General features: G+C 44.3%; 1 protein-coding gene across 6 annotated transcripts in view; it reads right to left on the bottom strand.

The window, feature by feature from the left end:
* LOC149320104 (teneurin-4) overlaps nucleotides 1-26,963 on the bottom strand; it is a 793,050-nt gene that overhangs the window by 202,926 nt on the left and 563,161 nt on the right. For all 6 annotated transcript variants that reach the window (XM_089512941.1, XM_089512942.1, XM_089512944.1 and 3 more), the window contains one exon: nucleotides 1,631-1,801. In XM_089512941.1, the coding sequence (XP_089369067.1) occupies nucleotides 1,631-1,801 (171 nt within the window). The remainder of the gene's footprint in view (nucleotides 1-1,630; nucleotides 1,802-26,963) is intronic.

Raw genomic sequence — 26,963 nt, 5'->3', positions numbered from 1 at the left:
TTGTATGTGGGAGTACGAAGACCTCTTTTAGAGCCAACTATAGGCTATTTTACATATGAAGGCTTGAACTGACTTGTTGCTGAGTCCTTTGCTTTTCAAATATGATGAAGTCCATATGGAAAATAGAGAGATGATTTTGATTCAATTGGTATTTAAGTTTGGAAACATGTTGTTTTCATCAGCAAAATATCTGATTTGGAGTGGGGGGGGGGGGAAACCCTACCACTTTCCTACTGAGAGCCAAATCCTGACTCACCACCAAGGTGGATAGTCATCGGTTTTTAAAAAGTCAGGACTTCACTTCTTCCAGGTATTTCTCCCATGGATTACTCATTAGATGCTATCTCAGAGGCTGTCAAGCTGTCAATGTTTTTCCCTGACTGAAGGCTGGTTTCTTGTAGGCCTGAATGGCTGAAGCTTACAAATTCCAGTAAGTGACAATGCCTCTTGGCATCTTGAGAAAGCCAGATATGCTGTACAAGACATACATACACCTTGCTTAAGACAATTAAGAAACAAAATAGACAGCATCTAGATATTAAATGGACATTCCTAAGCAATCTTATGCAGAATTAATTAACCACTCCTTTCTCCTTCCAAATAAAATATTTTGGATGAGGACCAAACAATGCAACAACAGGAGGTACAGTATCTGAATGTCATCATTTGTGAGATTTTATGAGGAAAGGAGAGGCAGAAAGTCTGCATTTTTATGAACTGGATTTCTTTTTTAGTATCCAGATTACTGGGTGCATTTCTCTATTTTTGATTTCTGAAACTCTTAGGGCTGAATCCAGATTTAGTAAGACTGGAACCAGTGAAATCTGTGGGGACAGAAACTAGCTAATAATAACTTCTGTATCAGTTATTTCATTGAGAATACGCTACATATGTCTAAATCTGCACCATCTCTGATACTTAATTTTCACTAACAGATTAAACTAATTCTCAAGCAGGAAACTTTGCCTTTAGGACACAGGGCAGAAAGAAAATAACCTTTATATTTTACATACAAAAAAGTTTTATCAGAAAAAAGTTGGAGTGATGTCACACAGGATAAAGCTTGGGAATATTGTCAGTCAAGTTAGAATTATGTTGTAACCATTCAGGTTTATTTCCAAAATGGATTAACTCAGTACAATGAAGATAGCAGATTAAGGCTTATGGTTCTTGTGGAATTATTATGAATATTTTGTATAAGGCATGCTTCCCAATAGCAACAACCCCGTGCCATAAAGCTGAATAAGTCAACATTATCAGCATTCTGCAACCCTGTGAAAGAAAGAATGTTGTTGCAACATTTTAAATGAGCAAAGCATTTAATAGAGGAAATGATGGCAGGGTAATTCTGGTGGAGAAATATCCTTCAAGTATTTATGAAAGAGATATTTCACTTTATGGATGGCTCCAGATGGATCACTGTACATTTGAGAGCTTGCACTGAACACTGAAAATGGGAGAGAGGCAGACAAGGATGGACAACTATTGACTCTAGAATATGAGGAAGCGGGAACAGTTCCAAGATGTGGTGGCACTGGAGAAAAAAGAGCGATGAAGCTATGAGGGTGGATGTCTGGAATTCAGAGGCAGACATAAAGGACTCACAACAAGGACAACACACCAACCATACCTTCGCCGGCTCCTTTGCCTTTCCTGTCAGGTACCTCTAACCCCGTGCCCCCTGAGGAATATAAGGTGACGTCCGTTGGCACTGGCCAACTGCTGGCTGTGTCTTCCGTGATCTCATACATCTGCCCATCCATCGGCTGCAGGTGCCAGTTTAGGCCAAACAGGTGCATGGCTGTGGTGAGCAATGAGAAAAGTCATCTTTTTAAGGGGGGGTTGCTTTTTTCGAAATTTAAAAACTGGGCTTTTGCTTGATTCCCCAGTGCACCGAGGCTAGCTCTGGGTTCCCTATCAAAAACATTTCAAGTGGAGGATTCTGACTGTGTCAGACTTTATTATTATTGTTATACTTTATTTATATAGCGCTGTAGATTTACACTTTCACTTTTAATCTATGACTAAGGGCCTGAACAGACAGGCCAAAATAAAGCTGCTTTGGGCCACTTTGGAGGTATGCTGTTTAAATGATGCATGCATCCTAAGAGGCCAGAAGCCGCGCCAAAGCCACACTCCAGTCCTAAGGCCTGTCTGTTTGGGCCCTAAGTTTCCAATTACTTGGGCTTATCCTTCCCTACTCCCAGACTGTCCTACTCCTAGGACACTCCTACATTGACTGCCTAATCCGGGACTGGGCTGGAGCATTATGTCCCAGATTGGCCCCAGACCAACCACGATAGTAACCACATGCAACAGGCTGAATCAAATGAAATGCTGTGTAGTGTACACGGCCCAACTGTGCCAGCATCAACACTACTGGACCTTCCTGTTTTTGGAGCTGCTGCCATCACTGCTCTCTCATGGGCAGGAGTTCTGTGTAAACCCTGCCCAGTATGCTGCCACAGGTCAGAAACAGCTGTCTATACATGTGATCAACAAGGAATCCAAGCAGCAATTTTTGACATCAGTACAAGTGGTGGCACACTAAGAAGGTTTTATTTATATGGAGCTCTTGTTTGTTAGGAAGTGGTGGTGGCTCAGCATGGTGAAGGGAGACGGCACAGCTCTTGGGAAGTGGACAACTGGATTGAGCCAAATTGTACCCTGTCCAGCTATCCACATGCCAAAAGAACTCGAAGTCATTCTGAAGTTTCCTGGAAACACAGTTTTTTCCTTGACTTTGCATAGTTCAGAGGAAAGTCATGTTAAGGGAGGCGGGATCCTCTCTGGAAGCAGTCGTATGTCATCAGGGCCACCAGCACCAGCTTCAGGATGAGTATGGCATTTATTACAAGTAGAGACAAGCCCTAGATCACATACAGGAGCATAATCTATGACCGTAAATCTGTCCATCCCTGTTCATGGGCTGAGTTAGAACAATCTTAAGTGGTTGAATAACATATGCTTGTTTGATTTGGTTTTTGAGGTGGAGTATGAGGGCAGAACACATGATTAGGCAAATATTTTCAATGAACACATAAAGGTATCTACTTACATTACAGCAAGGGTAAATTTCAGCAATCCCATTCTACCAGTTTTCTCCCTCAAAATGCCTCTACTCCTGCATATTGGATTATAGCAGTGGAACGAGAACCCTCTATTTACTTTGAAACACATACTTCCATCCTAAGCCAGCCAGGAGTGAAGTTTGTTAGCATTAGGCGCAGTACAGACCGCCCGAAAACAGCGATCTGTAGGCACCCATTTTAACTCCAGAGGAATGCCGCAGCCACTAGACTGCGTGATGTTCCTCCGGAGTGAAAATAACCAATTTTTTTCTGGGTTCTTTTATCAGTGCCCGGGTTACGTTGAGTGTGCGCCAAAGGGACCGTAGCAGGAATGCGCCAGTGCCATTTGTGCTGGGACCACAGCAACTGCACATGCTCGACCCCATTCTGGGCCACCACTGCAGTCCTGAACTGTAGTTCTGGAAGGAAGCAGCTTTTTGGCTTGGTTCTTTCGGGTTGGGGCGGCCATGGTGCAGCTTTCAGCCATGTTCAGGATATGTGGCATCTAAATGCCACACCCTCAACACAGCCCAATGGCTGTCCTTTTGGCCTGTCTGTTTGAAGCCTTTGTTGCCCATCCACTAGTTATCATTTAGGCAGGAAAATCGTTTTGAAATAAATGTCAATTACATACCATTTTTGTTATACTGCAAAAATGGTTTGAAGAACCCTGTTTGAAATTGTGGTTATCAAAAAAAATGTGTCATGGAGTGTGAGAAGTTTTATGATAAGGTGTCAAAAGACCAAAATTTGCTGCATAAGATTCATGGTACGATTGTGGTGAAATACGATCTACCTAATTTTTTGTATGAGTTCTGTCACTGAATAACTCATTAGCTCAATATGTTCATGTTATAAAACTTTTGTTATTGTCTTACTTTTTTATGAATACAGAATATTACACAACCCCGTTCTGTTTTTGCTATCCCAATGTCCCATTTTTGTCTCAAGGAAATATGGTCAGCTTAGGCCAGGAAGATTCTTTGTTATTGCTGAAAACAGTGGATAAAATATTTTTCAAATGTTTCCTGGTTCAGTCTATTTCTCATGCCTCTCATAGACAATGATGTAGGATAGGAGGTGGGGATGACTCTTTAACTATTACCATACTTCTAATAACATTATAAAGAAATCACTAGGTCCACAACTCAGACTGGGACCATGTTTCAGTGAGCTGTTGTAAACTAGGAGCCAATCTTGACTGAAAAGTAGGACACAAAGATTATTTTATAAATAAAACAAGTGGGGCTTGCTCCAAACTGAGTTGGATCCAACTAAACCACATTTTGACCTGAGGTCAAAAAGTGGGAAACCTTACCCATCTCTACCTCTGGATGAAAGTGTTAAAGAAGAAAAGTCAGACAGTGACCATAAGGTGTAAATGCAATACAGCCAGGCTGAAGAAAACAGTTTGCTAAGATATAAAAATGTTGTTAATCTTCAATTAATTTCAAGTTAAGTTAAACACAAGCAAAACATTCTGAGTCATATTTCAAAATATCTTGACATGTTCTGCTGGTTATGAAAATAGCTAGCACGCTGAAATAAGCATTAATTTTTTGCCATTGTATCTTTTGTAAGTATTCTATATAAAGTTGGTTTAATTGCTTGTTTAGGGTGGAATACTGGAATACCAAGCCAGAGTCCACCTGGCTCTGTGTCAAATAAAATGCTGAGTTCACTCTACTATCAGACTCTACTCAAGAGCCTTGTTGTTGATTGCCTTCAAGTCACTTCTGACTTATGGTGACCCTAAGATGAATCTAACATGGAATCTTCTGGGGTTGAGAGTGAATTACTCACCCAAGTTTGCCCAATGGGTTTTAAGGTTTTTTAAAAATCACTTTGAGTTTACACAGCATAATATGAAAATTCATGGCATTTGTTGGGACAGAAATTCCATCCACCTTGTTTCTCCTTTCCTAATATGAAGGAAGAAAAATGTTAAGCTTTCTCCAAATCAGGTCAAGGATACATGGATTGGTTGGAAAAGCACGGATGAAAACACCAATTCAATTGGTCAATACCAAGATCTGGCATTTGGCACTTTCCACTTTGCCTGTTCCTGTACATTTTGCAAAAACAAAACAGGGTATAATCAATTCCATTAAATAGCCTGGCAAAAGCCAAAACCCCCCAAACCAAACCAAAAATTAGAATAAAGCTGCGCACAAGCACAGTACATATAGAGGAACATGTTTATATGATTAGCTATCGTCTTCTAAAAGCACAGAGGAAAACCAAAACAGCTCCCTGTATCATTTCTCTTTTCCCCAATGTAAACATTTCATATTTAATCATGCTCCAAATTTCCCTTTGGGCTCTCTGCAGCTCTCTGATTTGCCATCCCCTACACTCAAAATGGCATTTCTTGACGAAGGGGGCACACGTAGGCAACCTCCCCCCCAATTTGACACTGCACATCCTCCAGGAAAGTGTACGGTGGCATTAGCATCAAGTCTACTCAATGTAATTAAGAGCAGAAAAATAGAAAGAGAGTCACCCCTAAGACTGCAGTTCTGTTTATAACAACATGTCAGAATTTGTCTAGGACTTCTCGAAAGGAACTTAAGGGAGAAGGTCAAAGCTACAAAATCTCACGATAGGATCTGAGCTTTCTGAACTCTACTCGCAAAGAAAAACTAACTTGTAACTGAATGCATTCTCTTAACTGCCAGTTGTAAAATCTAACTTCCCCAGACTCTCAGTAGCGCAGGCATCACACCATGCCATGCTTTTGCCCCTACTAATCATCAGAAGGCCAATAAACCAAAGTTCAGAGATGGTTCAATTTGCTCTCCAGCTTCAGAGGTTTTGCTCTTTGGCTTCCTTGATGAAGGTGGTTATGATGTTTGCCAGTTAAGACAAAACGGCCAACCAGTTAGTAGAAAAACATGGTTCGTAAACGCTTCTAAAATATGATTTCCATTTTTGGTCTGCTGCCATCAAATGGTGATATCAGTTCAGATGTCATTTTGAACCACAATTAAGCTTGCTTACTTGCTTTTTTGCTTTAGGAAAAATCCTTTTGGTTGAAAGCAAGGGAGATACAGTGGATCCTTGTTATACGCTGGGGTTTGGTTCCAAGATCCCCCGTGTATAACAAAATCCGTGTATGCTAAAGTCCCATTACATATAATGACATAGCAAAATGGTGTCCCTTATAAAACATGGAAAATCAAGGTAAATTTATACTTTTTTGGAACATTTTCAATCCGTGTATGCTTAAATCCGTGTATAAAAAATCCGTGTATAAGAAGGGCCGACTGTATATCGCATGCATGTCTCAATCGGAAATAAGCTGACTGTGCCACGGGATGCCTTGCTTTTTTTCAGTTGGGGATAGAGAATACATAATTCCATAAATCTGTGTCGGAGTTTGAGGAATTAAATAACATCAGAAAAATTGTTGTTAAAATAGGGAAATCAAGCCCCTTTGAAATGATCTAATACATTTACGTTTGTAAGGTCTTTTACTTGGGCTGTTAGTTTTTCTAGAAGTGCAATATTCCAGATAGACGTACGCATGTGGATTATACATTTGTTAGTCAATTTTTAGAATTATTATTAATTCTAAGACTATATTTGATGCATTTTTATTTTATTGTATTTCATATTTATCATGTAATTGTTGTTGTAAAGTAAGCTGAAAATGGAGCCAGGTTGGTTAGGGCAGTTTGAGTGTTGGACTAGGGAGTCTATTTACACAGGCCAATTGCACCGGTTTTCCCCTGCCCTCACCAAGACCAGTCTACACAATGCAGGGTTAAAGCCCTTATTTGCGTGTGGACTGATGTCATGAGAGAAGTTGAGTTCTGCATTGAATCCACCTTATCCCTGGCTAAACCAGTATAAAAATATCATATTTTGTTCTGGATTTTGCAGGAAAATCTAGACCACTCTGGACCAAGGCCAGGTGTCTGTTTACACATGCATCCCACTGTGCTGCCCAGCACTGCCACTACTCATGCGAGTTGTTCCCTCTGAAATCACAACAAGGCGGATAGGCATGTGATCAACACTGAGCGCCTTGTTTCTAACCTCAGATGGAACAACTTGTGCCAGTGGCTGTGGCACCAGGCAGCACAGTGAGACACATGTGTGAACAGTTGTCCAGTGCTGCCCCAGAGTGTGAAGGTAACAGGGGGAATCCAGGGCAGCACTAGAGCTGGAATACTCTGGGAGCAACCCAGAATATTTTGGCCGACATAGATGAGCCCCCTCATCTCTGGAAGACCAGGGTGCAAATTCTGACTAAGCCACAGAAACCCACTGGCTGCCCTTGGGCAAACCATAGCCTCTTAGCCTCAGAGGAAGGCAATAACAACTTCTCTTTGAACATATCTTGCAAAGAAAATCCTGTGACAGAATTGTCTTAGGGTCATCATAAATCAGAAATGACTTGAAGGCAGACAGCAGCAACAACAACAACAACAACAACAACAACAGCTGAATATGAGCACAGTTTTCATTCTGCCATGTAAAAAAGGGCTGATCATGTTTGTTAGCAAAAAGGCTAAGGGATATTTAGAAAATTCCACATCGATTATAAGGCAGACTAGGAAGAAGCAGGCTCAGGTGGGAAAGATTTCCAACATGTCTTAGCCACAGAGCTTCCAGACTTCCAGAGTCAGACCACTTCTTTTAACAGTGAACTGCTTTTACATTTTGGCAGTTCCTTCTAACATTTTAACTTTTATCTCCCTCTGTGTGGTATGTAAGGAACAAAAGACCTGCAACTGAGGATAGAATATTTTTTTAGCAGGGGACACTGTTTGAAATATTAGCAGTTCCTAAAAGAAAAATGAACAGTTTTTTTTAAAAAAAAAGAAAGAAGATGAAGTGTCCTGATGATCTCAAATGAAATATTCTCAAACTGGGCCAACTGGTGACAACTCTTCGGTCATTTTTTCTACCCAGCAAGGCATGAAGGAAGGCATGGAGAAAAAACCCCACCTTCTTAACAATACTTCTCACCTCATTTGAAATATTAAATACAGTATGTTTTCAACAAACCATTAATAGCTCCCATCTATTAAAAAAGCACAATGCAATTAACAGACATTTTAAAAACAATCCTACACGAGTGATGGGCCATGGATGGACCACCAGGATCATTTTTGTGACTTCCAGAGCCCCACAGGGACCAAAAATCATTATTATCATTCTCCACAATGTCCCAAAATGCCGTCTAAGACAGGTGTGGGTGCATTTCCACAACACTTTGGGGGGTGGGGGTACCTGGGGGTCAATTTAGCTCAGGGCAAGGACTTTTTTGAACCAGGAATTGAACATGAAGTGACTTCCATTCACTTCTTCCTGCTAACAAAAGGTCCCAAAACATCAAGAAAATGTCCCCTTTGTCTCCTAGATGGCATTTGATGGGGTTAGGGACATAGGACTGTCATTAAAGTGGAAAAATCACAAATAAAAAAATCACAGTTTTTACCTGAGAGGACACCTCTCTAGGAATCTCTAAGTCCTCCTGTGCAACTCTGTGGACAACTTCTGCCAGGCGGTGACTACAGAATCATGATGCAGGTTTTACAAATGCATAGAGAAGTGTTTTCTCTAGGAATCTCTAGATCAGTGATGGTGAACCTATGGCACATGTGCCAGAGGTGGCACTCAGAGCCCTCTCTGTGGGCACATGTGCCGCCACCCCAGCACAGAGTTTGTCACTAGAAAGCCAGAGGGACATGGCACTTTGCAATAAATAAATGGGTTTTGGGTTGCAGTTTGGGCACTCAGCCTCTAAAAGGTTCACCATCACTGCTCTAGATCCTCCAGTGTGAATCTATGGTCAATTTCCAGCAGAGTTGCATAAGAGCATCTAGAAATTCCTAGAGTAACATGTATGTAGAGAGCTCTTGTAGCAGCTCCGAGTCTAACTAAAAGAAAGAAGTTGGCAGCATGAGTTTTCTGGCCCAAACTATATGAGGTGTTCAATAGGAGTCATAGCCCCAGAAGTAAGAGGGATATCTAAAGTTTGCTTACTTTGGCTGTATAGTTTTAATACATATTTTACACACACACACATACACACACACACACACAATATTTATAAGATATATATAGACCATACATATTATATATTTTAATCAGATTTGTTTTGTCACAAATTTTAAACATATTTTATTAAGTCATTTTAAATACATTTATTTGCACTTAATTATACCCCACCATTCTATTTTCATATGGTTTGTTCTTATTTTCAACATAGAGTACCTATATTTTTGTGTAAAGGGTATAAGGACAGGTTGCTTACCTGTAACAGTATTTCTTCGAGTGGTCATCTGTGAATACATACAAATGGGTTTTACTGCGCCTGCGCAGTACTGTTCGGAAACTTCTTGAATCACTGGGCAAAGTTTACTTTGCAACATATAGAAACTTTTTGGCGGTAACCCCGCCCACCCGTTATAAGGCCCCTGCCTTCCCGCTCTTTCCCCAGTTCCGCAATTTTTTCCGCCAAGCAGGCGATGGAAAGAGCCAATAAGAGCAGGACACTGAGGGGATGGACGGGTGGGATTTGTACGTATTCGCAGATGACCACTCGAAGAAATACTGTTACAGGTAAGCAACCTGTCCTTCTTCTTCGTGGTCTCTGCGAATCATACAAATGGGTTTAGACTGACAAGCTTAGGTATGCGGCGGAGGGAGTGTCCTGAAACCAAAGCTGTGGTAAACCAAGGTATATTTATTGAACAATAAACACCTTGAACCATAAAAAGAGTCAGTCTTTTTGTTGATGCACAGACCAAACATAGCAATAACATTGCTAAACCTGAGAAGGGAACAAGAGGTCGTGCAAGACCAGTCCCATAGAAATTGTGCAAACCATCATTCAACAAATTGAAAACAGTGGCATATGTACATAAGTGGTGAAATACAAATCATCAGTAGTGCAATCAATGCAACCCTGAAACCAACACAGCCCTCCCGAAGGCTGCATCTCGGATGGCTCTGGTGTCCAACCTATAATGCTTAATAAAAGTCAGAGGTTGGGACCAGACAGCAGCCTTGCAGACATCCTCCAAGGGAATCCCCGACAGGAATGCAGAGGATGCTGACACTGCCCTTGTGGAATGAGACCGAACCCTGCCCGGGAGAGGTTTGCCCAAAAGTTCATAGCAGAGGTGGATGGTACCGGCCACCCATTTGGAAAGCCTCTGCGCAGACACAGGCAATCCTTTCTTCGGCTCCGAGTAGCACTGAAAGAGTCTTTCGGAGCGACTGGTGGCAGCAGTTCTGTCCAAATAAAAAGCCAGCGCTCTCCTGACATCAAGAGAGTGCAGGCTTCGCTCCGCATCCGAAGTCGGGTTGGATGCGAGAGTAGGCAACACAATGTCCTGGCACATGTGGAAAGCAGACACAACCTTCGGCAAGAAAGTAATGTCTGTCCGAAGGACCACCTTGTCCTTGTGAAACCTCAGGAAGGGCTGGTCCCTCCGCAAGGCACAGAGTTCGCCCGCACGGCGGGCAGAGGTGATGGCCACAAGAAAGGCGGTTTTCCAAGTCAGTAGTCTCAAGTCCGCTGTGGCCATTGGCTCGAAAGGCTTGGACTGGAGCGCGAACAGTACCGCCTCCAAGCTCCAAGCCGGCGCCGGTATCGACACAGGAGGATGCAAGTTGGCACATCCCTTAAGGAACCCCTTCACCAAGGGGTCCCTAAAAAAGGAAGCCCTCCCCCCGAATTGGTACTTGGCACAAATGGCAGACAAATAGCACTTGATGGATGCGAGGCGCAGCCCCTCATCCAAAAGCGCCATCAAAAATTCCAGCACCACTGGAGTGGACACTTGAGCAGGAGACAAGCCCTTTCGATCAAGGAAGAGGCTAAACCGCTTCCATTTCAGGGCATAGGAACGCTGGGTAGAAGGTTTCCTTGCAGCCAGGATCACCGTCCTCACCGACTCCGGCAGGGCGGTTAGGGCTGTATCTTCCAGGCCACCAGCGGCAGGTTCACGATGTCCGGGTGCAAGATCTGGCCGTCCTGGATCGACAACAGGTCGGGACGGAAGTCGAGGCGGAGGAAGCATCTCCTGGAGAGGTGGAGAAGGGATGCGAACCAAGGCTGTCTGGGCCACCACGGGGTGATCAGGATCGCATGCGAATGGTCCGTTGTCATCTTGGACACCACCCTGGTGATGAGAGGGAAGGGAGGAAAGGCGTAAAGCAGCTCTCCCATCCAAAGGAAGGCGAACGCGTCTCCGAGGGATCTGTCCATTAGCCTTCTGGAGCAGAACTGGGGACAGTGGCTGTTCCACTCGGTCGCGAAGAGGTCGATCCGGGGGGTTCCCCACCGCTCGAACAGGTCGCTGACCGTCTCTGGATGGAGCCTCCACTCGTGGCACACCGAAGAGGATCTGCTTAGGCGATCTGCCAACTCGTTGTCCTCTCCTGGGAGGTGAATTGCCTGGAGGAGCACCTGTCTTTGGATGCACCAGTCCCAGATGCGAAGAGTGATCTTGAGCAGAGTCCTGGACTTGGTGCCTCCTTGCTTGTTGATGTAATACATCACGGTAGTATTGTCCGTCCTGAGGAGGACCACGTTGCCTGTGACAGTGAGCTCGAATGCCCTCAGAGCCTTCTCGACTGCGAGCATCTCCAAAGCATTGATGTGGAGATGTTTGTCCTGGGCCGACCACTTGTCCTTGACAACCAGGTCGAGCAGGTGGGCGCCCCAGCCTTCCAGAGAGGCATCGGTTGTCAAAGTCAATTGAGGTTGAGGCTGATGGAAGGGCATCCCGATACAGACGTTGCGATCGTCCAACCACCATCTCAGGGAGGCGGCCACCGGCCTCGGTACCGTGAGCCACTTTGACGAAGGGTCCTCCATCGGGGAGAAGACTGAGAGGAACCAGGACTGTAGCGCGCGTAGGCGAAGCCGTGCCCACGGTGTCACGAAGGTCTTGACGCCATGTGTCCCAGCGCAACTTGGACGTCCTTGGCCCTCACCCTTCTGTGGGAAATGCAAGGCTTCAGTGATGCTACTAACGCCTGGAAGCGGTCCGTAGGAAGGAAGGCGGAGCATCTTTCGGAGTCGAGGATGGCTCCGATGAACTTGGCCTGCCTGGCTGGAGTGAAGTGAGACTTCTCCTTGTTGACGACCAGTCCGAGAGAGTCCAACAGATGCAAGGCGAACGAGATTGCCTCTCGGAGGTCCTGTTGTGAGTCGGCGACAAACAGCCAGTCGTCTAGGTAAGGGAAGACCCTGTAGCCTTTCTGGTGGAGGTATGCTACCACTGGAGCCATGCACTTTGTAAAGACCCGTGGAGCTGTGGCAAGGCCAAAGGGAAGCACGTTGTAGTGGTACGTGGTGGAGCTGACGGCGAAGGCAAGGAATCTCCTGTGGGACTCCCGAATTCCAATGTGGAAGTAGGCATCCTTCAAGTCGACCGTTGCAAACCACAGGCCCTGGTATAGGAGAGGCAAAATAGAAGCCAAGGTTACCATCCGGAACCGGCGGTATTCGAGGAAGAGGTTCAATTCTCTTAAGTCCAAAATGGGCCTGATGCCGCCATCTGCCTTCGGTACCGTGAAGTACCTGGAGAAAAAGGCCCTGGAGCAATGTTCGGGGGGTAACGGAGAGATTGCCCCTTTGAGAAGCAAAGCACGCACTTTGTCGAGAAGGGTGTCCGAGGGGGGGGGGGTGGAAATAAAAGCTCCGGTGGGCGGGAGCTCTTCGAACTCGAGGGAATAGCCCCTACAGACAATGTCTAGTACCCAGGAGTCGGAAGAAATAGAGGCCCAAACGTTGGCAAAGGGCCTAAGGATGTCCAAAAAGCACAGAGGAGAGGCGAAGTACGCGGGAAGTTTTCATGCCCTCTTTTTGCCTTGATCGGGGTCTTGCCAGCGGTTTTTACGGTACCGGGAAGACTGATTACGGCGGCCAGAAGACGAAGAGGACTGGGACGGGTACCTCTGGCGCTGAGAGCCCTGCTGATGAAACTGGCAGTCCTGATAGGAGGACCTATGAAATTGACCTTGTTGCTGTTGCCAAGGGCGAAATCGCTTGCGGAAAGGGGATGGAACGGGGGCCGACATACCATGTTTTCTCGCCGCCGCCTTCATCCTGAACTTTCGATTAAGCCTATCGTCAGTCTCGGCATGGAACAGGCCCGAGTCATCGATGGGCATGTCTTCAATGGTGGCTCTGACGCTAGAATTGAGGTCCGAGTCCCTTAGCCAGGCGTGCCTCCTTAGGGCGAGGGATGCTGCCATGGCCCTGCCCGAACACTCCACAACATTCCTGGACGCCGTGATGAGCCAGGCGCCAATGGAATGGGCCTCATCTCTGATTTCAGTCAGTGTCCGTTGCACCCCATCCGGGACGTCCGGCACGATCGGGGAGATGCCCTCCATCAGGGTTTGGACATAGGCGCCCATACAGGCAGTGTAGTTGGTCGCCTTCACCGCCAACGCAGCCGCTGCATAAGCTTTTCTAGCCAAGGCATCAATCTTCTTGGCCTCCTTGTCCATTGGTGACGCCGCCTGACGCTGCGTGGAGACCTGCTGGGCGCCCTCAACGATAGCCGAATTCTGACGAGGGTGTGAGGTCAACCATGGTGAGTTTGGAGCCGAAACCCTGTAGAGGGACTCGATCTTGTGTGGCGGGCCAAGGAGTGAAGAAGGGGCGTCCCAGGAGCGCTTGACCAAAGTCTCTAGAGACGGCAGGAACGGCACGGAGGGTGTCGTGTGGACCCGACCGCGAACCCTGCGCTCAACTGGGTCCTTGGCTTCCTCCTCAGGATATGAGAGCTCGATGTCCAGAGCCCTGGACATCTTAATAACATGTTCTGCAAACGACCTCACATCATCCGTCGGGGAGGCTATCTCTGGGTGGTGAAGGAATTGAGGGGAATCCCGAGCAAGCTCCTCTTCACCCGAGGCGTCATCAGAACCGATGGGATCTGGTTCAGAATCCGAAGAGACCAGCTCAACAGCAGCCACAGGCCTGGTGCGTTCAGTCGGTCGGGTCACGGGCAGCAAGGAAGGCGCTGAAGACGGCACTGGCCGGTCGGTGCGTTCCTCGGGTCGGTGTCGATCCTGGCCATGAGCACGGTCTTGTTCACGAACGCGGTCCCGAACCGAAGTTGGCTTAGCCAAGGCGACCTCTCTCGGAACTGGCAAAAAGAACTGGTCAGTTTCCGAGTTGTAGAAATATGTAGCATCATCGAGTTCCCGAGCCGGTGAACGCGGAGCAGGTGAAGGGGACCTCGCTGGAAGGTCACAAGGGTCCTCATCATCTGAAAGGAGAAAGGGAAGCACTGTCGAAGCCGACGGAGCCGGAACCGAAGATGATTGGACGGCGGCCCCACGGTCACGATCCCTTACAGGAGAGTGGACCTCGACAGACGGTGTGGCGAGGGAAGCAACCATCACCGGGGAGTCGGGACGAGGACAGTCTCGATGATGGGCCTTGCGGGACCCAGCAGCCTCCTTGGGTGCGGCCAGTCTCTTGGATGGAGACCCTGACTGAGAACTTGGGTGACCACTAGATGACTTGGCCTTCTTAGCAGAAGAAGAAGATGTTGAGACCGGGGCCGATGATTGCCTCTTTTTGCCAGACTTAGGGCGAGCAGGTGCATCCGGGGGAAAGAAGAGGATCGGTGACTCCGAGATCCTAGAAACCTGTCCGGCTCCATCTCTTTTCCCGGAGGCGGACTCCTTCGGGCCCGAGGCATCGGGTTCGGAGGCGGCCCTTCTCGAGACGGAGTCATCAGGTTTGGAGGGCTTGGAATGGTCCGACGATCCCGACTTGGCTTTGGCCTTCTTGGAGCTGGAAGATGTCGCCGAAGCCGCCTTATGGGACCTCTGGTCGGAGGCCGCTCGCTGGGATGACCCTGATGTTTCGGAGGGAGCTCCCTCTTCGCGAGGTGGAGCAGAGGCGGCAGCAGAACCCAATGACCCTGATTTATGAGGGTGCTTAGTGGGTTTGGAGGTGGCACTGGGCTTAGTGGAGCCGCGGGCCACAGGGGGTGCGGCGTCAGAAGCCCCCGAATCCAGCACCAGCGAAGTAGAGGGAGGTGCGCTGACCGGGCCATCACGGGCCGGGAGAGAAGGAGTCACAGCAGAAGCCGAGGGGGCCGAGGCAGGGCGAGAATCCCCCTCCCGAATCTTGCCCTGGGCTATTGCGGACGTCAGCCGCGATTCCCGGTTCTTCCGGGCTTGGGAAGACATAGACTTACAGAGGCTGCAAGCCCTGGGGTCGTGGTCCCGGCCGAGACACAGCAGGCAAGAGGAATGCGGGTCCTGTACAGGAACTTTTCCTCCACAGACGTCGCATTTCTTGAAAGGAGGAGACATCCTTTATCGAAGTCGACAAGCCAAAACGAGATCCGAGATCCAAATCGAAGTACACGGTCCGAGGTCAAAAAACACGGGGGAAGAAGAGAAGCCAAAGTCCAGAAAAAACAGTCCGAGTCAAATAAAACCAGTGATCCAAACAAGCTAGCAAGAGCGAAGTTCCAAACAGCAACCAGCACGGCGGAAAAAAGGAACTGGGGAAAGAGCGGGAAGGCAGGGGCCTTATAACGGGTGGGCGGGGTTACCACCAAAAAGTGTCTATATGTTGCAAAGTAAACTTTGCCCATTGATTCTAGAAGTTTCCGAACAGTACTGCGCAGGCGCAGTAATACCCATTTGTATGATTCGCAGAGACCACGAAGAAGAAGATGTATATAACTGATGGAATGTTTTCGCTGATTTTGTTGTAGCTGCCTTATGGTTTGTTAACTGTAATAAAGGCTTTGATTGATTGATTGATTGATTGATTGACTAAAGTCTACTTCCTGTGCATATGGGGAGAGAGAACATACAGTGGTGCCTCGGGTTACGAAATTAATTCGTTCCGCTGTCAATTTCGTAACCCGAAAGGCTTTCGCAAGCCGAATTCCCATAGGCGCTAATGGGGAAAAGCCGCGATTCCGTGTGAAATCGCGCAGAAAAGCACCAAAAGTTTTTTCGTAACCCGAAAAAACTTTCGCAACCCGGAACAATAATTTCCTATGGGTTTTTTTCGTATCCTGAAAATTTCGTAACCTGGGTATTTCGTATCCCGAGGTACCACTGTATTAATCAAATCCGTAAATAATCAAATCCACAAAAGTGAACGCTGCAAATGTGGAGGGCTGACTGTATTTCGATTTCTGTGACAGCCAGTATCCTGAGGAGTGTGTCACTCTCAGGTCTCCTAGGGGACTAGTGCTGCCCACTAGCCTTCCACAGTTGCCCACTCCTGTAGTAACTAATGTGTAGCTTCCAGTGTCTTCTGGGAAGAACTTTGAAAATAATACCTTTGAATTCTCTCCCAGAATCCACCAACCACGTGGCTAATGATGTAGGATTGTGGAAGCTGTAGTGAAAACAATCTAAGATACGTGGATGATACCGTACTACTGTGGACCCTTGTTATACGCTGGGGTTTAGTTCCAAGATCCCCTGTGGATAACAAAATCTGTGGCTGCTCAAGTCCCATTAAATATGACATAGCAAAATGGTATCCCTTATAAAAAATGGAAAATCAAGGTTTAATATTTGAAATTTATACTTTTTTTGAACATTTTCAAACCGTGGATGCTTGAATCCGTGTATAAAAATCAGTGTATAAGAAGGGCTGACTGTACTAGCAGAAAACATCACAGACTTACAACAATTACTAAGGAAGGTCAAGGAAGAATGTGCAAAGGCAGGCTTGCTGCCGAACATAAAAAAAACAAAAATAATAACCATGGAGATGTCTATACATTCAACCTAGATAATGATGAAACTGAAATAGTTAAAGAGTTCCCATATCTTGGATCAAACATTGCAGCTAAGAAACCAGAAGAAGACTAGGAATGGGAAGGGCAGCTATGAAAGAACTAGAAAAGAACTCTTCAAGAGTAAATATATACAACTGAGCACTACAGTTAGAATAGACCAAGTCACAAACAGCCTCAACAGATTGGCGATAAAGGTCGGCATCAGGGCAGAATAGGGCCGTGGTATCCGCACGACCTGACTCCACCCCCATGCCGGCGTAATGCTGTGCGCCACACCACATAGCAGGCATCGTCACGGTGCTTCTCTGGCATTGCGTCCAGATGACACAGTGCCAAAGGAGTACCGAAAAGCCATGGTGCCGCCGGCTATAGAGTGCTGAGGATACCATGGACAGCCAAAACAACAAACAAATGGGTCCTTGAACAGATCAAGCTTGAAATCTCCCTGGAAGCCATGATGATCAAACTGAGGCTATTGTAGTTTGGCCACATCATGAGAAGGCATGACTCATTAGAAAAGACAATAATTCTAGGAAATGTGCAGGGTAGCAGAAAGAGAGGAAGGCCACACGCTAGATGCCTAGATTCAATTAGGGAGGTTATGAACCTGAGTGTACAAGACCTGAGCAGAACAGTGGAGGATAGTGGATCTTGGAAATTTCTCATCCACAGGGTCACCACGAACGCAGGCCAACTTGAGGGCAGCCAACAACAACAAAGTTGGGAAAAAAGTAATTTTTCCAAGCTCTGCTTCTATATGCATTGATTTGTTTTGCCTGCACCCCACACAATTAACTGAATTGATTTTATTTCTCTTCAGCTCCTTTTTAGCACTAGTTACAACAGACGTTTTTAAACAGAATTTTAATGTGGTTTCAACTGTATTTATTTTTATGCAAAGGGCCTCGATTGCACCCTTACGAAGAGGAAATAGTGTTATGTCATCACAATTATTATTATAATGTGCACAATCCACCACATTAATTCCTGCAAGGGAGTGTGTTAATAACCAGTGCCTCTGATTAGCCCTGATGGAATGCTAATGCTGGCCATCTTTTTCTTCAGTAACTAGGTTCTTCCTTTTTTAAAATGTATTTTGAGGGCAGGACCATTATCTTTTAATACTACCAGATTCTCAGTGCTGTGTGTTTCTGCTTTTCTACTGCTGTTTGGTAGCATAGTGTGTCTTTTCTCCATTTTCTATATAGAATCTTCTATACTCTTGAAATCCAGGTTGTTATGCTCCATGTGAGGTGCAGTGGTTTGAGTGTTGAATCACGACTCTGGTGACCTGTCCTAATACAGACTAGCCTACAAGCCCTCAAATATGGGATTTTCTGTACAAAACAGGACACCTAGGAACCCTATTCACAACTCACAGGACTGAAATATTTACCAAGAACAGTGGGAAGAAATTCAGTTTGTTACACAATAGAATACAGTATCCAGAGATAGGTATTACAGATGCTTAGTGGTATGCATTTTTAACTGTCTCTCCCTTCTTACTCTCATTTTTCACATTTCATTTTACAAAACAACAAAGTGTTCCAAAAGTTGTGAAGAAACTTTTCCAAAAAGATCTAAAAGAGAGAGAAAAAGAGAGCAGACTATGTTCCTATCATGAGCAGATGGAGGTACCAGGTCAATGAAAACTGGTTGACTGTAAGCTCCCTTTTCTTTAAAAAATGAGTGTTGTGGAGAGTTAACATTTCTGTTATCTGCTGTCGTCAATCGGTCCAGGCTCAGGATTACACTTCCAGGAACTGACTTTGTATCACCAGGGCTTTGTCTGCAAAAAAGGCCTGTTTTCCCCTTCCCCCATTCTGGTGTTGCCCTGTTTGGATGATGCACAGCCCAAGCCCTGGTTCTGGTATGGGCTACCTGGACGAGATCCGGCACATCCCACACCAGAACCAGGACACATAACAAGGTTAATACAAACTAAAATTGAGGTGCCCAGCATATGATCTAGAGGTGGCAGTGGAAGACATACCTGGTGGCCCAATGGGACACTCATGCAGACAGCCGTGGCAGTGTAAAAACTCAGGCCAAGGTAATGGGGCAAAACACAGCAGCAGCAAAGCCAGAATACTCTGGGCTGCCCCTGGAGCATCCTGGCCAGTGCAGACAAAGCTCAAAAGCGACTTATGGTTGAACATTAACAAGGACATTGACAGGCTGGAGTGTGTCCAAAGAAGGGCAAGAAAATTGTGCAAGGTCTGGAAACCATGCCCTATGAGGAGTGACTTAGGGAGCTGGGTATGTTTAGCCTGGAGAAAAGAAGGCTAAGGGTGATATGATTGCCCTGTTCAGCTATCTGAAAGGATGTCATGTTGAGGATGGAGCAAGCTTGTTGTTGCAGCTCTAGAGAACAGGACTCAGAGAAATGGATTCAAACTACAGGAGAAGAGATTTCACATCAACATTAGGAAGAACTTTCTGACAATAAGAGCTGTTTGACAGTAGAAGTATGGTGGAGTTTCCTTCTTTGGAGGTTTTTAAACAGAATCTGGATGGCCATCTGTCAAGAGAGCTTTGATCGTGTATTCCTGCATGGCAGGGAAGTCATATTGGATGGCCCTTGAGGTCTCTTCCAACTCTATGATTCTATGAACGGAACAAAGAAGGGAGAATATCACAGTCAGCAGAAGAGAGAAGGAGAGTGGAAGGAGGCTACCAGGAAAGGAAGGAAGTTGGGGGAACAAAGATCCTGACTGATTTGGTAAACAAAATGGACTCCTCTTAGGACAAGATGATGGAGTGAGGGAGCTGGCCAGGGCAGGCCTATGATTGTGATGGATGGCTGGGAGAAGTAAAGACCAGACATGCTTAGTGAGGCATAAGAACACATTTTGTGTGTGTGTCGGGAGGGGCACACAAGGAAAAATGCACAAAAGTCAGCAGGGGGGGAAATGGTGGAGTTGGGGGAGAGCCGCAAGAAAACCTCACACATTGCTGGCTTTTCATTAGCTTGTTGACTTGCTTGAGCCATAAAGGAAATGTAATAAATAACCAAAGTGATCAATTACTGCTTTTTAAATGAAGGCCTAAGTAAAAGCCCTCAGGCTGAAAGCACTAATTGATTTCTAAGTTGGTGTTGAAAGGGGAGTCCAGGGGGGAAGAAACTCAGAAACAAAATACCTTGATGTTGCTGGACAGGTCACCAGCCTTTCCGCCTTACTTCTTGTTTAATCTTGCTGGGGGCAAAGCCCTCAGGCCAATGTTTTTGTCTACACTTTTCATCTATTAACCTTTAAGTGAAGTAAATATCCCAGTGAAGGCAATTTTCTCAAAGGAAGTCTGTCTTATGTGTGCTGTGTAGGCTGTATCTTTCAAACCCTTTATTCTTTGCAGGACACAATAGCTGAAAAAAAAAAAGCCGATCCATCTCTCTCCACTAGTCAGAGCATTGCAACCAGCCAACAAAACATTAAAAAAAGTAATTCTCCCTGCCACACACACACACACACACACACGTAATGGTTAGTTAGCATTTTTCAAATTGTTAGGGTGCAATAATCTTTTTCTTCCGTGTATTCATCAGGCAGAAAGGTGAAACAGGATTATTGTATAAAGATGCAGTCTTCACATTATATAATGGTTTTAAAGGTTGAGAGCTTCATTTTCTATCTATTGGCAGCACAGAAATCTGTCTGGAAAAACAAGTGGATGGGGAAAAGCTAATGTAAGTCCTCCATCAGTGCCTCTTTCTCAGCAACCCCAGAGTTGCCTTCTGAGAGAAATAGCTTTTCTTTGCACCATGTAGTTCTATTTCAGAAATAAACAAAAGCCTGCTATCTTTCACCAGCGCCTTTTCTTTCAGGCTCATTTAACCTCAAGGAACATTTTGCTTACACTTTTCTCAGCAATAAACGTAACGGCAATTACCAAGGTAAGGACCTCACATCCTTGTCTCAGGTTACATCTGCACTGCAGAAATAATGCAGTTTGACACCACTTTAATGGTTCTGGTTCAATGCCATGGAATTCTGGGACTTGTAGTTTTGTGATCTATTTAGCCTTCTCTGTCACAGAATTCTGATGCTACAACAAACTACAAATACCAGGATTCCATAGGATGGAGACATGGAAGTTAAAGTGGTGTCAGACTGGTTTAATTCTTCAGTGAAGATTCACTCTCAGTCTCCCACAAAGAAATGTCATGATTTTTGGACCATCTGCTGGAGATGATATTCAATGCTGTTTATATAAGGCAGGTTTTTAAGGATGAAAAAGGCACCAAATGATCTTTCAGCAATTTGCTGTGAGCATTTTGCTACTGAGGTATTGTTTTTAGCATGACTAAAACATAACGTTGCCAGATTAGCACTATCTCAGGCCCTTAGATTTTAGGGCTGAAACCTGAGATTAGAAACAGCCCCTTGGTCACAGGGCTCAACCTTGGATAATATCATTAAGCATGATACATTAAACATCAACCTTAGTTGCACAGAGAATGGCATTCAAATAATAAATATCAAATTAAAACAAATTAAGAAAATACACACACACACACACACAATTTTCAAGTCAGTGCTTTCACTCTGAGATTCATCCTCTTCAGCGTTTGGACTAGAGGAAAGAATGCCATTTTTGAAATCTGGGAACTGTAATAAAAACTAATTGTTTCAGAAAATGTGCCCTTTCTTTTTTGCACTGAAGTATCTCAGGGGTTTTCGGTGGAGTTGGAGCATAACGTCTCCATGATGCATGCCCTGGCTCCATTCCTAGGGCAGCGTAATGCCGCATGCCACACCTCATGGTGCGTGGCATCACAGCACTCCTCCGGCGCTGTGTACAGAGGATGCGATCCCGTGAATTTCATAGGGTTTTTTAAGGCAAGGAATACTCAGAATTGGTTTTGTTAATTCTTTCCTCTAAAATGTAGCCTGCAGCACCTTGGATTCCATTGGTGGTCTCTTTCAAAGTACTAACCAGGACCTGGCTTGGCTTCCAAGATAGTCCCTTAGTTACTATCCTTTTTAAAATAAAACATGGAGGTCAGATGAAGCCCAAGAAGGTCATATGCGGGGTATGAAGGTAACAGCCCTTCCTAATATTTTTCCTCTATTTAGTGGCATATTGCCCCATAACACACATATGTATATGTATGTAAGGTGTTATCTGAGGTTATATGTTTTTATTTTCTTCATGGGGAATCCTGAACCCCTAACTCCAGTGTAAGTGGAGGACCCACTGCATTAGCTTTCAGAAAGGAACCTGCATACATAGGAGTAGCTCTCCTCTCCAGAAAGTCACTCTTCATGTAAGGGAATTGATAGAAACATGCATGGAGGGAGCAGGAGCAGAACACTTCCCTCCTTTCTATTTTTAACTTATAATGTCTACTGAACAGGGATTTTAACAAAAGGTTATTTTTATGTTAAGTGGTGGAATCATGGAGAAGTTACATCAGAAATGATTATCCTAGCATTTTCCCTTGGTTTTAGAGTTCAAAACAGGATCTTAGCATCCTGCTTAGACATGAGGTCCTAGAAAACAGCACATATAATTGGTTCTACCCATTTAAAAGAAAAGGAAGTTACACTCATTTTTCAAAAAGAAAATGCTTTCCCTAGTTATTGCACAGCCTTTTGAAATTTTCCAAGAAAGAAGTGAGCAGAAGATACTCTGATGCTAAGCAGTTTATCTTTGTTTTGTTTTGGCTTTTCTGTATCCCAAGAGTCAGCTCTTCCTATTCAAGAGACTCCCTAAATTACTCCTGGAGGACAAAGTATTTAAAGGGTCTGTTTGTCCAAAAGGAATGAGAATCACCTACTCCTCCCACTTGCCTATCCCATCCCATCTTTGCATAGGCATATCAGCACTTTTGCTAGGAAGGAAAGATGTATTATTATTTAACAAGCATTATGTATTGCTTGCTAAGTCGTAAATAAGATATATGAATGACTGATAAATCAGGGAATGCTGTAGTAGATCAGGGAATATAATGTATCTTCATTTCAATCAGGCTTTCAAGATAGTCTCCTATAATATTCTTGCAGACAATTTTGTAAAATAGGAGCTTCTTAACCTATCTGATGTGAAGAACCAACAGTTTTTCCCCTTCAGTGTGCCAGTGACTGGTGCCATATCTGAGCCCATATAGACTATAATTGTTTATTTCCTGGAAACTGTCCCCCACCGGTCCATGGCTCATGAACTGGCATTGGTCCATGGAGTACCACTTAAGTAATGCTTGGCTAAGTAATAAGGAAGATGTCTAGGTGGATGACATACAAACCCAAAGACATTCTAGGTGGATGACATACAAACCCATTGTCCTGGAGAGATGGGACAAATAGAGGACTACAGGGTTCTGTCCTGGGACCAGTGTTGGTCAACACCTTTATTATATATTATTTGGATGAGAAACAGAAGCAATGCTAATCAATTATTAATATGAAACCACACTAGGAACTAAACCAAACTATATGTTTCCATGTATGCATTCACAAAAACTGTTCTAAAGATCATAAAATCATAGCTTGAACTGGCTCCATAGGCCACTGAGTCCAATCCACTTCACAATGCAAGAAATCCAACTAGGGTAATCTCAGCATATAGCTGTCTACTCTCTTCTTGAAGAGAAGAGAAAGAGACCTCACCGCCTCTCTAAGTAATTGTTTCCATTTCCTAACCACTCTTACTGTCAAGAAGTTCCTTCTAATGGTCAATCAAAATCTATCCTCCTGTAACTTAAAACTGTTAGACTTCGTCCTATCCTCTGGGGCTGCAGAGAACAAACCTACACCCTCCTCTCTGTGACAGCCTTTTACAATCATGCCAACCCCTCAGTCTTGACTTCACCAAGCTAAATATGTCCAGCTCCTTTAACCTTTCCTCATATGTTTTGTTCTCTATACCTCTTTATCATTCTTAGAATCATAGAATCATAGAATCACAGAGTTGGAAGAGACCGCAAGGGCCATCCAGTCCAACCCCCTGCCATGAACTCACTCCAACTTTTGTCTGTAACCTTGTTAAAATGAAGTGCCCAGAACTGAAATATTCCTGATAAAACCTAACTAGTGCAGAATATAGTGGGACTATTACTTCCCTTGTCTTGGGAATGATGGTTCTAGTAATGCAGGCTAAAGGCTTGTTTGCCTTCTTTACTGTAGTGTCACACTGCTGTGTCATATTTATAATCAACAATAATCCCAAGACCCTTTTCACATGTACTGCTCCTAAGCCAAGTATTCCCCATCCTATATATGTACATTTTTGTTTTTATGGCCCAAATGTAAATTTTTGTACTCGTCAGATATAAATTCAATAAATTAACAGCCGCAACAATAACAAATAGAAGAATAAGAAGACTGCTGGGTTGCAATTCCCAGTTTCCCTCACCATTGGCTATGTTGGTGAGGGTTGATGGGGTTGTGGTATCACAACCTATAGAGAACCTCATGATTCCCACCTCTGTGAGATGGTCTTGAAATGTTCAGAATCATAGAATGTTAGAGTTGGAAAGGGCTGCAGAAGCCATCTAATCTAACCCCTGACATGCAGGAATGCACAAGTAAAACACTCCTGGAAGGTGCCCATCCAACCTCTGTTTAAAGATCTCCAAAGATGGATAGTCCACCACCCTCTGAGGCAATCTATCCCATTGTCAAACAGCTCTTACAGAGGGGGGAAAAGTTCTTCCTATTGTTTAGGTGGAATCTCTTCTCTTGTAATTTGAATCTATTGCTTCATTTTCTAGTCTCTTGTACAGCAAAAAGAAAACAAAACAAAACACACTAAAACAAGCTTGATCAATCTTCTATGTGACATCAGATATTTGGAGATGGCTATCATATCAACTCCCAGTCTTCTCTTCTCCAAGCTAAACTACACAGCTTTCCAAGCCATTCCTCAAAAGGCTTGGTGTTTCCAGGCCTTTGATAATCTTGTAGGCAAAGGAACCTTTGAGACTAACTGAAAGAAATGAGCTGGTAGCATGAGCCTTTGTAGACCTGAGTTTGCTTCCTAAGATGCATGAAGTGGAGGGTCCATGGACAGACTTGTATAAGCATGTGGTGTGTGAGAATAGCAATAGAAATGCAAAACTTGTGGGTGTGGAGATGAGGTGACAAATTCAGTTTAAATTATGGGTGTTGGGTAACAAGGCAGGAGGAAGGATGTTGCCTAAAACCAAGGTGAGTAGATAACCACCATTTGTATGGTTATCTATTCACCTTGGCTTTAGGCAACATCCTTCCTCCTCCCTTGTCCCCCAACACCCATAATTTTGGAGTGTGGTGTCCAAATATTGGAATGTAGTGTGGGAACCACTACATGTGATAAGCTGGCCCATAGAGCCCTCATGAGGATGGGGCTTAGCTAATGTTATAATGTGTGTAGTGTAGCGGGAAACCATTGTTCAGCCCAATGTTGATGGATTGCAGTTTTTGGATATATTCCAGTTCTGCTGTCTCTCTTTCCAATCTTCTTTGTAGTCTTTTTCTTCAAGGGCCACAGTTCTAGGTCATGTTGCCAGCATTCTTTCTTTCAGTTAGTCTCAAAGGTGCTACAAGATCCCTTTATATACTAATTTTCCAGACTAATATGGCTATGTCTTTGAATTTGATCATCTAGATCACCCTTCTCTGGATAGAGGAGGACACAATATTGTGTCCTTCTCTGAATTTTCTCCACCTCTGTTGTACTTTTTTTTTGAGAGAGATGGGAGGGGTAGTCCAGAGAGGGCTAAAAGAGCTGACATACGTGTGAAGTTTGTCACTATAGCTTACACTAATAAAGCCGCAGCACCTTGAGACACCAGAAGACACAGCACACTACTATATGCCAGCTTTCAGCCATCTTAATTTTCACGGAATGTCCCATCAAGGCCACTCAATTTTGGATTATTCCTAGTAAAATAACATTTTTTCCAAGTAGATCCTTTTACGACATGAACCATATTATTTCTTAATCTATATTGCGGCATGTTTCTATGTGATCAAAGTCAATTACTGCTCAGTCCCAGCACACCTCTAAATGGAGTTTTAATTTGTGTATATTAAAGAGGTTTCTTCCCATTGGGGTATTCACCATAATTAGAGAAACCAGGGCAGGAAGATTTCACGAACAGCCTCCCACCTTGCTTTGTAATTGTTCAAGTGAAGGGCTAGTCTGTTATGGTCAGTATAACTTTATGCACACTACCTCATTAGACAGTCTGTAATTTGGGGAGGGGAGTGTTTAATTAAAGAAGCATGATTAATTAAGGAAGCATGATTCAGGTGCTTAATTCAACTTCTTGCTTGTTCCCCAGATTCTATCAATGTATCTATCAGAATGCATTCTCTGAGCCCATCTCAGTCCATTTACCAAGGTTAATTTATTTATTACATGTATTACTGATCTCACCACAGGAACCTCAGAGTAGCAGACATGGAACTACTTTTCTTATATCTAGGCAATGCTTTGCTTTCAAAACGTAACCATCAACCCATTCACACCAACACAATTCCAGCGCTATTATGCCACTTTAAATGCCACAGTTTCATCCTATAGAATCCTGGGCTTAGTAGTTTGCTGGGGCATTAGAGCTCTCTGGCTGTGAGTTCTAAATGTCCTTGCCTAAACTGCAAATCCCAAGAAGCCATGGGATGTCACTATGGCAGTTAAAGTAAAATATAGATCCTGTCTGCACAAGTCAAATAAAACAACTGTGGAAATGTTTTCATTCAGCAGTACAACAACATACCGGCCTGAACATGTTTACAGCCCATTCCTCTACACAATTATATTCCAATTCAGTTGCCATCACAACATCCTATGGAACCCAGGGATTTGTAGTTTGGAGAAACACTACAATTCTATGGCTGAGAGTTCTAAATGTCCCTTTCTAAACTGCAAATCCTGGGACACCATGGAAGTTGCCATGATAAACTGGAATATACCATATATATTCGACTATAAGTCGAACTCATATGTAAGTCGAGGGCAGGTTTTGGGGCCAAAATTATGGTTTTTGATATAACCCGTGGATAAGTCAAGGGTAAAACTTAGCAGCATGTAACAAAGAATTTAAAGGATGAAGCAAATGAAAAGGACGCTAAAGATCTTTAAAATTTTTGACAGACATAACTCTTTGTGCTCACCCTAAAGACTGGATGGATGAGATAGT

Source organism: Sceloporus occidentalis, unplaced genomic scaffold (genome assembly GCF_023333645.1).
Source record: "Sceloporus occidentalis isolate IW3139 unplaced genomic scaffold, rSceOcc1.0.p SCAF_2, whole genome shotgun sequence".
NCBI classification, from domain to species: Eukaryota; Metazoa; Chordata; class Lepidosauria; order Squamata; family Phrynosomatidae; genus Sceloporus; species Sceloporus occidentalis.
This window is presented reverse-complemented; position numbering and strand designations above follow the sequence as displayed.